At 42.5% G+C, this 12,809-nt stretch overlaps 1 protein-coding gene across 3 annotated transcripts in view; it reads right to left on the bottom strand.

Annotated features, from left to right (window-relative positions):
• Positions 1-1,712: 1,712 nt before the first annotated feature.
• Positions 1,713-12,809, bottom strand: part of Znf333 (zinc finger protein 333) — a 26,510-nt gene continuing 15,413 nt past the window's right edge. For 2 of the 3 annotated variants that reach the window (XM_023720244.1, XM_023720245.1), the window contains exons 5-9: positions 8,712-8,788; positions 7,818-7,944; positions 7,319-7,399; positions 6,596-6,672; positions 4,818-5,992 (exon numbers count right to left, since the gene is read on the bottom strand). In XM_023720244.1, the coding sequence (XP_023576012.1) occupies positions 4,895-5,992; positions 6,596-6,672; positions 7,319-7,399; positions 7,818-7,944; positions 8,712-8,788 (1,460 nt within the window). In that variant the 3' untranslated portion in view covers positions 4,818-4,894. Of the gene's footprint in view, positions 1,974-4,817; positions 5,993-6,595; positions 6,673-7,318; positions 7,400-7,817; positions 7,945-8,711; positions 8,789-12,809 lie in introns of those variants that run through there. The other variant, XM_023720246.1, reaches the window with a different exon arrangement.

The following is a 12,809-nucleotide window of genomic DNA, read 5'->3' as shown; positions in this document are numbered from 1 at the left end:
TGGAGCAAAAGAGACTCCATCTTAAAGGAGACTCACTTAAGTTAAACTCACTCTCTCACCCCTCCCATGTAGCTAACCATAAATCCACTTAGACAACCAGGGTCACAAAATAGGAACAAATAGTTAGAACAACTTGGAGAATAGGGCAAACATTAAACCACACTGCTCCATGACAGGCAGTATCTGGGAAAAGTAAACTTTGTGGCAATTGTGACATTCTTGTAATATTCCTGAAAATTAGGTTACTATGGTAACCTAAACATAATATAACCTGAAAGCAGAGTTCAGGCTGGTACCAACAACTTGGAAAGTTTTCCCCCCAGTCAGGGAATTGGTTGGTTGCACGCTCATAATAAAAGCTTCCTTGTCCTTTACATTTGGCCTCTTTTGTGGGGGCTTTTTTTTTTTTTATTTTTTTATTTTTTTAGGGAAGGGTCTACAGGGTGTTCAGGGTCTCACTACTAGATCAGACTCACAGTGATTCTGTTTACAGCCTCCCAAAAGCTGGTATTATAGGCGCGAGCCACCACACCCAGTCTCAATCACTGTCTCAGCACGCCCTGGGAGTGGGGCCAGCATGGCAGGCCCAGGGATGGAGCTCCGGGCCCCTGTGCCTGCTTGCAGGTGCTTTAATCCACTATCTGGCTGGCCCTGGTTTTATCATTTCTACCTAGGATATTTCTGAGTATTTTCTGGATTGCTTGTTTAGTATTTATATATTGCTTAAATTGGTGTTTACTAGGAAATGTCCTTACATCTCCATATATTTAGAAGGAAAGCTTTGCTAGATATGTTAACCTATATTGGAAGTTGTTTGCTCTTAGGGCTTGAAATACTTCATTCCACGGGGCTTGCAGGTTAGCTCAGTTGTTTAAAGTGCCAAGTTGTTTAAAGCACCTCAGTTGTTTAGACCGCAGTTCAATCCCCAGGTCCACAAGCCACACCAGACCCACCCTTAACAAAAATACAAACAAAGAAACAAAAATTCACTCCAAACTTACCCACCCATTAAGGTTTGTATTTTGAAGTCTGCTGTAATTCTAATGGGTTGAACTTAATATGGGATTTTTGGGTTTTCTCTGTTTTTAAAATTCTTTTTTTTGTTGGATATCTGGAAGCTTAATAAGGATATGCCTTGGTGAGTTTCTTTCATCATAGTCGTTCGGTGTTCTGGAAGCCTTGCTTACTTGTATAATGGACTCTTCTCATATTTATGAAAATTTCTGCTTCTGTAAACGTGAATAATTCAAGTTGTGTTATCTTCTAGCTTTCTTCTAATTCCAATTAGCCTTAGGTTGGTCTTAAGTGTCATCTAGTAGCTAATCGATTGTCTTTTTTGGGGGGAGAGGATGATCTTTTTATTCTCTAATTTTTGTGGCTTCAGTACTTCATGTTCTACTTTTGTCAGTGGAACAGTTTTCACATTGATCATTTGTGAAATTCATGGATTTTATACTTTTGTGTGTGTGTCTGTGATACTGGGGATCAAACTCGGGACTTTGCACTTGCCAGGGAGGTACTTACACTGCTGAGCCATCTCCCTGGCCGTTATTTCTGTTAATTCTATCCTATCTTTTTGAGGACTCCATTTGATGGTAAATTTGTCATTCATGTTTTAAACTATTTATCAGCTCTTCCAATTTTTTATTTTCCCCAAATCTACATGGAACATTTGAGTGATAATTCTGTAAACTTTTGGTTTACTTCCTCTTTGAACTTTGAGCATACCTAGAGTCTTCATCTCTTATCTCCTCATAGAGTTCCACCACCTGGTATTTGCTTTCTTTTCCATTTGTTTCCCCTTGATGTGCCTTAGGCAAGATGAGAAACCTTAAGGATCTTCTGTTGCCTTGCTTCACCATCATCCTTTTCCTGTAGTAAGGTAACACTTTAGTCTTGAAGCACAATTCTCCCTCTTGGGGACTAGTCTCTTCTTGGATCAGGACAGCCTATTGGTTGTCACCTCTGTTCTCCTGTGTTTTGGAGACAGCAGGAGTGAAGACAGCATCAGCTGGGGTAGCGCATGTGCTCAGGGAGCAAAGCATGCAGTCCTAGGATCCTTCTGGTTTATAGCACAGGACTGAGGCATGGAATTTTTTAACTGTGGTATATTTAGACCATGCACTGTTGTCCAACTAAAAACAATTATGTGGGGGCTAGTGAGATGGCTCAGTGGTCTAAAGCACCTACTTAGAACAAGCTTAGCAAAGCACAGGGACCGCGGTTCAATCCCCCAGCACCACATGCCAGCCAGCCCCGCCCCCTGGTGGGCTGAGCTAGACACACACACACACACACACACACACACACACACAGAAATAAATACAAATTTTTTAAAAAACCCAATTATGTGATAATAATGCAACTCAACTTCACCAAATTTATATTAAATGGGAAAAAGACATAGGGAGCTGATGTATAGCTTCATTTCCATGAACAGGAAAAACAAATCATTTTTTAAAATTTTTATTTTATTTATTTTATTTATTTATTTTTTTTTAGGAAAAACAAATCTATAGTGATGAAAGTCAGAACAGCAGTAACCTTAGGATGGGGAAGCAGACTCTGCAGTGATGGAAGTGTTTTATGTTTCAGTGGGAGTAGTGCATGGTATAAACATAAAATTAATCAAGTTGCACAGTAAGACTTATGAACTTTTAACTCAATTACAACAATTTTAACAGAAAGCTCTACAGAGACAGGGTTAAATACAGAACCAGAAAGAGCCAGACTTCAAATATCAAAACCTTCCACATGGGTAACCTTCATCAACTCACATTAATATGGGCCTCAGATTCCTCATGTGTGGATTGGAGGTGACAATACCAACCTCAAGGTGTCACTGTCATGACTAAATGATGCAAAGCTTTGAGGAGTAGCTGGTATTGGTCAACAGTGAGCACTAAGTATCAGCTATCACTGTGAGGAACGGTTGAATGGTCATCACGAAGGGTAAATTTTTTTTTTTTTTCGGAACCGGGGATTGAATTCAGGCCCTTGCGCTTGCCAGGGAAGTGCTTATTCTACTGAGCCATCTCCCCAGCCCCTATGAAGGGTAAATTTATAAGAATAAAAATAGGGGCCGGGGAGATGGCTCAGTAGAATAAACACTTGCCTGGTAAGCACAAGGACCTAAGTTCAATTCACGGTTCTGAAAAAAAAATAAAAAATAAAAATAATTTTCTGGAAACATATGAAATGTCAAAAAGTTTTTAATTCTATTGCTTCAAAAATATCCACAATTTTTTTTTCAGAAACAGGGATTGAACTCAGGCCCTTGTGCTTGCCAGGGAAGAACTTATTCTACTGAGCTATCTCCCCGGCCCCTATCCACAAATTTAAAAACTGACAGAATTACAAAGTTTATTGAATAATACATAATCATGGTAAATAAAAGATTATAAATGTATTCATATTTTTCAACACAAATAATATGCTTAATCTAATGGCCATAGGTAGAATGCAGTGATTTCAACCACTGATTAAGTGTTTATATAAATTCATGTATACTAAGTACACCAGTTAGGAATTGCATTAAGTTGAAATATGCCCACTTCCTTTCCCCTCCACCCTTTACCTGAACCACTAAACAGCGTTTTTCTTTTTTTTCCATGTAATAAGACTGGAGAATAACATAGGGCTGGCGAACTTACACAAAAATTCATTATCATTCTCTCTAGTTTTATTTTATTTTTATTTTTTATTTTTTAAGATTAGGGAAGCAAGAAAATTGAGACTCTTCTGGCCATTTCCTTCTTAGCCTGTGGTGTCTACCCTAATGGTAGTCATAGGACTACCTCCTCTAGCTCTGAACATCATTAGTGCTTGAAGCAGAAGTGAAGATATCTAGCCAAATTAAATCACACCTGTGCAGTGTGTTTTTCCAGAATTACACACAGTATCTTCTAATAATTCTACTATCTAGGACTGAGCAATACAGCCTTCTAAGTAGGAGAAATAGAGTTTGAAATAGTGCATATACTCAAAGTGAACAACAAAAAACTTTCTTTTGTAAGGAAGGGCCAATTTTGGTTTACAACTAGCAGATCTGTCAATACTTAAAATTCAGTAACATAAAAAGTATATACTCTGCTCCTATGTAATGAAATTAGAAACCAAACATCAAAAAAGCAATTGAGAAATCACCATACAACATGCAGGAATTTTAACATTCTAAGCCTTGAATACAGTGTTGGTTAAACACAAATATATTATCTGTTAAATGCAACTGCAGTTGTGATTTATGCACTTTGTTATAATTATATCTCCATGAAAATGTATCTGTGTACTGGTATTTAATTCCAAATAGCTCATGGTAGAAGAACAAGTAATAATGGAAGTAAAGACATTAGAATTAAACCAGAATGAAAATACATAGTCATTCCTCAGTTTCCACAGGGATATGTTTCAGCAACCCCCTCAGACACCAAAATCCAAGGATGCTCTAGACCTTTACCTAAACTGGTGTAGTGCTTATATATAATCTATGCACACCTTCCCATCTCTGTGGGTTTTGTTTTTTGTTTTTTGTTTTTGGTGCCTAGGACTGAACCCAGGGCTTCCAGCTTGCTAGGCAAGCAGTCTACCACTGAGCCAAATCCCCAGCCCTTCCCATCTCTGGATGACTAGTACCTAATACAGTGTATATGCTGTGTATATGGTTGCTATACTGCACTGTTTAGGAAATTATAACAAGAAGAAATGTCTATACAGTATTCAGTACATATGCAACTCTGTCCTGCTATTTTCAATATGCAATTGGTTAAATTCACAGATGCAGAACCTGCAGATCCCTGGGACAGACTACACATTGAAACATGAAACAAATACAGGTTAATATGTATCATAAGAAACAAGGTAGTCCAAAATGTTTATATTTTTATAAAACAGGATGTCAACTGCCAAGGAAACCAGTGCAGGTCTGAGACACTGACAAGGAGAGGCCACTTTGCTTGGTGCTCTCTTGCCCACTGTGAGTCCTCTTGTGCAGAGTGAGTGATGAGCTTTGCCTGAAGGCTTTCTCACACTGATTACATGGGTAGGGTCTCCCTACCATGTGGGTTCTCACATGCACTATGAGGTGTGAAGACTGCCCAAAGGCCCGCCCACATTCCTGGCAGGTATATGGCTTCTTCCCAGTGTGAGTTCTTGCATGTTTCCTGAGGGATGAGGGCTCACTGAAGGACCGCCCACATTCCTGGCAGGTGTAGGGCTTCTCCCCAGTGTGAGTTCGCATATGACTCTTCAGGGTAGAAAGGCGACTCAAGACCTGCCCACAGGTCCCACACTCATATAGCTTCTCCCCAGTGTGGATTCTCTTGTGCACATTCAGGTGTGTGCTAGTGCGGAAGGGTTTCCCACATTGGTTGCACTCATAGGGCTTCTCCCTTGTGTGGGTACGCAGATGTGTCTTAAGTGATGAGTGCTCCCTGAATGCTTTCCCACAGTGGCTGCATTCAAAGGGCTTTTCTCCAGTGTGTGTTCGCATGTGGCTCCTGAGAGATGATGGTTGATTGAATGCTTTCCCACAGTTCTTACACAGATAGGGTTTCTCTCCTGTATGATTCCTCTGATGCAAAACCAGGTTGAAATTCCTGGTGAAGGTTTTCCCACACTGACCACATTCAAAGGGCTTCTCTCCAGTATGGGTCCTTAGGTGCCGCCGTAGGTTTGAAGAATACTTAAAGGCTTGCCTGCACTTCTGGCACTCAAAGAACTTTTCTGCAGTGTGTGTTTTCTCATGCCTCATGAGATCACAGCTGTATTGAAAGGACTTTTCACACTGGTTGCATGCATAGGTTTTCTCCATGCTATGTATTTTTTCAGGTGTCATTACAGGAGCATCCTGGAAGAAGGATTTTTTGTTCTCCTGATTTTCATAGGAGGCCTCTCCAGCAAAAACTCCCTGGTAGTGACAAAGTGGTTGTACACTGCTAAATGGTTTTCCCAATGTTGTATATTTGTAGAGTTTTTCTCTACACTGAAGTTGGTCCTGTTGATTAAGGAGGATTGAAAGATTAAAGGTCTTATTCAGAGATATTCTTTCTGTGCCAAATGACTATAGGGGTGGACCATTTCTTTATGTGAATCTTACCATTTCAGTAAGTCTATACTATACGGTTTCTACCCAAAGTTCCCTTCAATGGGACAGGGTGAATTCTCTGCCAAAACAATTGATCTTTTCATTACTTTCATGGGGCTTCTTAGATGAAGAGATATTCTGCATTGTTTAAAGCCAAAATAAATGTTAAATGCTTGGTGCTGAGGATAACTTGTGATAATGTGTACTTTGAGAACTCTGTGAAGACATATCTTTTTGTTTTCAGTGCCACAGATGGAACCCAAGGCCTTATGCATACTAGGCAAGTGCTCTGCCAGTGAACTACACTCTAGCACCAAGACACAAGACATGTAGCACTACACTTAGTTTTCTATCAATTCATGACATTCACAGATTGTCTCTTAACCCACTTTCTCCTAGGTAAGCACCATTTCCAATAAATATCTCAGGGCTCTTGTGTAGTTTCTCTAACCTACAGCAAGCTTAGACATTTCCTACTATAGAGGAATGAGAATAATCCCGTATGAATCTTACCCTTTTCCTGCCAATGGACAGAATCTCTGCAAAAATATCTTGGCTTGCAATTGACTCTTGGGGTTGAAGTTGTGGCTCTGAAATGAATTAGGGGTATAGATTAAAGGCACGGAGAATTGTACGATCAAAGTGATCAAAAATGTAAGCAAGGCACATGTGAGGTTTTGCTGTAGAGATAAGCATAAAGCAGAATTTTAAGGCTTTAGACTGAGAAAGGAGCTCTGTAATAATAAAATCAAGGGATGAAAATCATAGTAGACAACTTGTTGAGAAAGGGTTCTACTAAGATTGAGAATTATGCAGAAATATTAGCAAGGATACATAGTGGGAGGACCTAGATAAAGCATACACATAGAAATGCTTAAAATGAAGACAAGAAATAAGTACTTCTATGGAATCACAGGAAAGTATTAGAGATAAGAAAGAGGAAACCAAGTGGAATTTACTAAAAGAGCTCAACCAAACAGCCTGCTTGGTCAAGGGCCCTGAAAGTACTTCCCTAGCAACAGTTCCTAAATCTGTGGCTCCTTTTTTTTTTTAAACAAAGAACTCATTTATTTATTTATTTATTTATTTATTTATTTATTTATTTATTTATTTATTTATTTTTGGCAGAACCAGGAATTGAACTCAGCCGCTTATGCTTGCCAGGGAAGCACTTATTCCACTGTGGCTCCTCTTTTCAACCAGAGCCAGTGCTAGCTTGGTTCTCATGGTGCTCACCTGAGAAGATTCCTCTCTTGATGCTCCACAGCTCTTCTCTTTTCTCCATATAGGATACTGTGCTGGTTTTGCATAGTTGATCTGCTCAGAGGAAAAAATGATACATGGTGGGCTGCCAATGCCTGGCCATGGACACCATGGCCAATATTCTCAAGTCTTCAGGGGCTCTGGAGATGGGAACAGCTGCCTAAATTTTGATGGACACAGCAAAGCTCTTTCGCTCAGGAGCATCACTGGAACACAGAGGATACCAAGCTAACTAGTCCCCAAAACCCAGAGTCTGGCTCAGAACCACTCTTGAGAAGCCCAGAACCCTGGAGAATCCTGGAGCAACAGAGTTGTAGACAGACCTTCACATCCACAGGGACTCCCAGGGGTGTACATGTCATGGGGCTGCACGCATCTGTCTTTCCACCTCTTGATTTTCCACACCCACACAGTTCCTAGATGCCACAGTGGTCTCCTGAGTGTGTGAAGGAAGCATTGAGGTGAGCCTTACCTATGGAGGCCAGGTTGCTGTAGTTTTCCAGCATCACATCTCTATACAGACTTCTCTGAGCAGAATCCAAAAACACCCATTCTTCTGGACTAAACATCACAGCCACATCCGTAAAGGTGAGTGGTTTCTAAAACACACATCCACCCTAGCTTAGCCAGCGGCCGCGCCCCCACCAAAATGCAAGAGTATGCTAGGGCTGGCGGGAGTAGGAAAAGAATAACCCACAAAGAAGATTTGCAGTCTCTTTAATCTGGCCTTGAACTATAGCATCCCAATTTTAATCTCTTAGGGGATGGGTATAGCTGAGAGGCCAAGTACATGCTGAGCATAAACTAAGCCAGGGGTGGCAAACTTATGGCATGCATGCCACAGCTGGGTGTTTGTTATCTCCGAGAGCTCTAAAAGGTTCACCATCACTGCGCTAGGTTCTGGGTTCACCCACAAATAAGAATTAGAAATCTACTCACCACTCCCCAAGTAAAAGGCTCTAACTCATGTCAAAAAACCTTTACTTCATGAAAGAACTTCCCTACCTACAACTAGCCAACAAGACCTTGCAGATGTAGCCTGCCTACCTTCACAGACCAGCAGACCTGAGCATAGTACAGAGAAATACATGGCAAATAAACTACCCAATGAGACCATGAAGCCCAAGAAGCAATGATGGCTTTTATATCCTTGCTTTTCTTCCCTCTTGGCTCTTAGCAGCTTGAAGAGGGCCCAAATGAGAGGGCAGGATCATTACTTGGGCTGCATGAGATCCAGCTCTTCTTGGCAGGCTGGGGATCAGCGCTGTGTGTAAGATCAAGAAAGTCCAGGCAGGTCATAGAAAGGGATGAGCCCAGCCTCTGGCACAGTAGGGTTCTTTAGGGGCTAATGGGATCTTTTATTTACCCAGGAACAGGGAGCTGGCGACCCATGAGCTCCGGCTTCTTCCACTTGGAGACAGGTGGAGTCCTGAGCAGGCAAAGCTGAGGGAGACGAGATAAGGCATGAGGGTCAGTGCTGGGCCAAGTGAGCACACCCTGGCTGTGCATGACCACATATAACACACATCCACACACTCAAAGGTGTAAACACATGCACACAGGAACACAGATGCGCATGCTTTTGCACACACATGCATGGACACACAGATCAGCATGCACATAAACTTGTAGACATATACAGACATGAGCATAGTAACACACACCTGCACATGTGCACATCCCTTCTATTCCAAATGTAGAAGCCACACCTCAATCACTAGCAGATGCTGGAGGTCCTGTGGCACCCACCCTCCTCCTTGATTTTTAGCTCCTCAGCCCTTTCACCATCCCCCTACTAACAAGGCTACCACAGCCCCAGGGCATGCCACAAGTAAGAGACAGATAAAGCACCACCCTGTAAAGTTTGCTGAGAAACACTGGTCCTTCCCACCTTCAATCAATACTAGCGCTCCTTCCATACTAAGCAGCCTTCCGCTGGCCCAAGATGGATAAGCACACAACTCCCTGACCATCTTTCATCTCCTTGCACCTTCGCTTCTCTCTCCTGGTGGAAATTTTTCCCTTTGGTTTTTTTTTTTTTTAACATATTTAGTACAGGGTCTACAGGGTCTCACTACACAAATCAGACATGTAGTGATCCTCCTGTTTTCAGCCTCCCAAGAGCTGGTATTACAGGTGCGTGCCACCACGCCCAGTCTCAGTCCCTGTCCCAGCGTGCCCTAGAGGCAGGGCCAGCCCGCTTCCTATTAAAAGCTCAGCCACATTAAGTGCCTGATACCACGTGTGAGTTTCCTAGGGGTGATGTGACAAACAACCATGGAAATTCTTTCTGTCACAGTTCTGGAGGCCTGGGATCCAAGACCCAGGTGTCAACAGGGCCACACTACCACTGAGATTCCGGTTAGAATCCCTTCTGACCTCATCTTAGCTTTTGTCAGTGGCTGCAGGCCCTTGGTGCACCTTGGTTTGAGCTGTATCCTTCCACCCTGCCACCATCACCACCTGGCCTTCTTATGTGTCCTCACATGCCACCTACCCCTGCAGAACACCAGTCAGACCACATTAGGGCTCACCCCCAAGACCGTATCTGAACTTGCTTACATCTGACTCAGAAATGTCTGTCCTGTGTCTGTCCTATCATTGTGTTTTGACAACTATGTTCATAATTTATAGGTTTATAGATGGTAAGGAACCATCCTGACAAGCCATATTTTGTGCCCCACCTATACCTGATTTTTTAAAAAATTTTTCTCAAAATATATTTGCTTTCCTCTCAGTACATCTTATACCTAATTTTTATGATTTACATACTAAGATGAGTGATGTCGTGAGTTGATACCTAAATATAATTTTAGGGCATAATGAAATAGGTTGAAGCTTTGGGGATAATGAGAACATATGAATGCATTTTGCACGATGGAAGGACACACATCTTGAAGGGGCCGTGGAGGCTAACTTCTGTGGATTGCATTGTTTCTCCCCCCCCCCCAGTAAGAAATCGTAATCCTCAGTACTTCACAATGTGACCTTATTTGGAAATAGGGTTGCTGCAGATGCAACTAGTGATGAAGTCATCAAGGGGCACGCTGTGCCCTTAATGCACTGACTGGTGCACTCTAAGAAGAAGAGGGGCCAGGGAGATGGCTCAATGAAATAAGCGCTTCCCTGGCAAGCGCAAGGGCTGGAGTTCAATCCCTGGTTCCACCAAAAAAAAAAAAAAAGAAGAAAGAAGAAGAAAGAAGAAGAAAGAAGAAGAAAGAAGAAGAAAGAAGAAGAAAGAAGAAAGAAGAAAGAAGAAAGAAGAAGAAGAAGAAGAAGAAGAAGAAGAAGAAGAAGAAGAAGAAGAAGAAGAAGAAGAAGAAGAAGAAGGAGAAAAGAGCCACAGAGACAGATGCAGAGGGGGTGCAGCCATGTGACCATGCTGGAAGAGGAGGGACACATCCAGTGAATCTCAAGCACTGCCAGCCAGCACTTGACATCAGAGAAAGGCAAGGAAGGAGCTTCCCTCAGATGTCCTAGGGAAGCATGACCCTGTCAACACCTTGTTCTCAGACAGACAAGAGAGATGGAGGAGAGGGAGGAATGGAATGTAAATGAATGAATGGGAATGCATCATTTTGTTCCCAAAGCCTTCACACCCCACCATGCCCCCCATGTCAGGAAGTGGCATCCATCCCTACCACTAATCCTAAATATCACCCTCTGACACTCAGCAGACGCCAACAAAAACCGCAAACTCCAGATAACAGCTCTACATGAAATACCCCATCATATCCTCTTCATCTTACCCTGTCCCAGTTGTGGATTTTACCTACACATTTTTTTTCTTTTGATCCCCTTAAATGTCACTTCTGGGATCCACTCAACTGCCCTCAAAAGGAAATGCCTGTCCCTTCTCTCCCCTAAGATGGCCCTCTCCTTTCTAACCAATTCTTAACCAGATGTGGCTTGGTAAGTGTTTACTTTCCATCACCCTCACTGGGTTACATGCTTTGCTGAGAACCAGCCCACGGCTTCTCCTTTTACCCCACTGTCCCTCACACTGTGCTTGGCATATGTGTGTTCTTTGTCATCTGGTAAATACACGAACACACAAACCATCAATTTACCTCAATTGAGCTCCTGTCTGTGTCTTACATCATCCCACAGAAAAGAACAGGCTTGCAAGGCAGGCTGGACTCTCCTTAGCAAGTCAGCCCCTGGCTCATGTTTGGAATATCTGGGTAGCTCCCCATGCCCCCCATGCCCCCCACTGCTAAGAGGGGCTCACTTTGCTTAAACAAATAATGGGCTATATGCTGAACCACCTTGCTTCTGTGGGTCTAGAATTCACGTATGTGCTATACAGGAGATGCCTGCATGACCACACCCCAGTGAAAACTGGGTGCTGAGCCTCTAATGAGCCTCTGTGGTAGGCAGCTAGGTACAAAAGTTGTTACAATTGATGTTGGAATAATAAAGCATGTCTCGTGTGAAATTAAATGTCCCCCAAAAGTTCATGTGTTGAAGGCTTGGTCTCCATCTGATTGTACTCTGGGAGGTGGTAAGAACTTCAGAGGTGGGGTCCAGCGGGAGGAAGTTAGGTCACTAATTTGCTCTTTCAGGGGACTTCAGGACCTGGCCCTTCCTCTCTGATCACTTCTTGGCCACCATGCAGTGAGCAGCTTCCCTCCGCCACATGCTTCCACCATGATGTACTCTCTCCACGGGCCCAGGGCCACAGGCCAAGCAGCTATGGACCCAGCCATGACATATGCACTTCCTTAATTCTAAGAATTACCTGCTGTCAGAAACCTAACAGAAAAATTAAAAAAGAAAGAAACCTAATAGAGATTCTAAATGTGAAACTGGATGATATTAAAAAACAAAATTTATTTCTCTCACAAGAAGACAAGATAGAGGGAAAAAAAAAATACCTTGCCATTAATGATAAAATTGTATTTGTCTGGACAATCAATGTTCTTTATCTACTTCTCAGGAGATGTGGATTTTCATATCATTTTTTAAAGGCTTAGGCCATCAAGACACTGCCCATTTCTAGCGAAACTGATTATACTTCTCAAAACCAACATAACCGTGTAACCAAAAGTTCAACAGTATTCAAACTATTCTTGACAATTAAGGAATTAGATCACTACCATCTTAGCCAGGTCATGAGTAGTTTAAGCCTGAGGCTGTATGGGTGCTTGATGGGCATAGTAGTGCATGCCTGTAATCCCAGCACTCAGGAGGCTGAGGCAGGAAGACTGCTACTAGTTCAAGACCAGCCTGGGCTATAAAGTGAGCTCAAGGCCAGCCTGAGCTGCAGAGCAAGACCCTGTCTCAAAAAGACAAAAAAAAAAAAAAAAATGTATGGGCCCTTGTTAAAAGTTAGTAAGGGGGCTGGAGAGATGGCTCAGTGGTCTAAAGCACCTACTTGGAACAAGCTTGTCTAAAGCACAGGGACCGCGGTTCAATCCCCCAGCACCACATGCCAGCCAGCCGCGCCCCCTGGTGGGCTGAG

Source organism: Octodon degus, unplaced genomic scaffold (assembly GCF_000260255.1).
Source record: "Octodon degus isolate 3935 unplaced genomic scaffold, OctDeg1.0 scaffold00073, whole genome shotgun sequence".
NCBI lineage: Eukaryota > Metazoa > Chordata > Mammalia > Rodentia > Octodontidae > Octodon > Octodon degus.
Note: the sequence above shows the minus strand (reverse complement) of the source record. Positions and strands in the feature narration are given on the sequence as shown.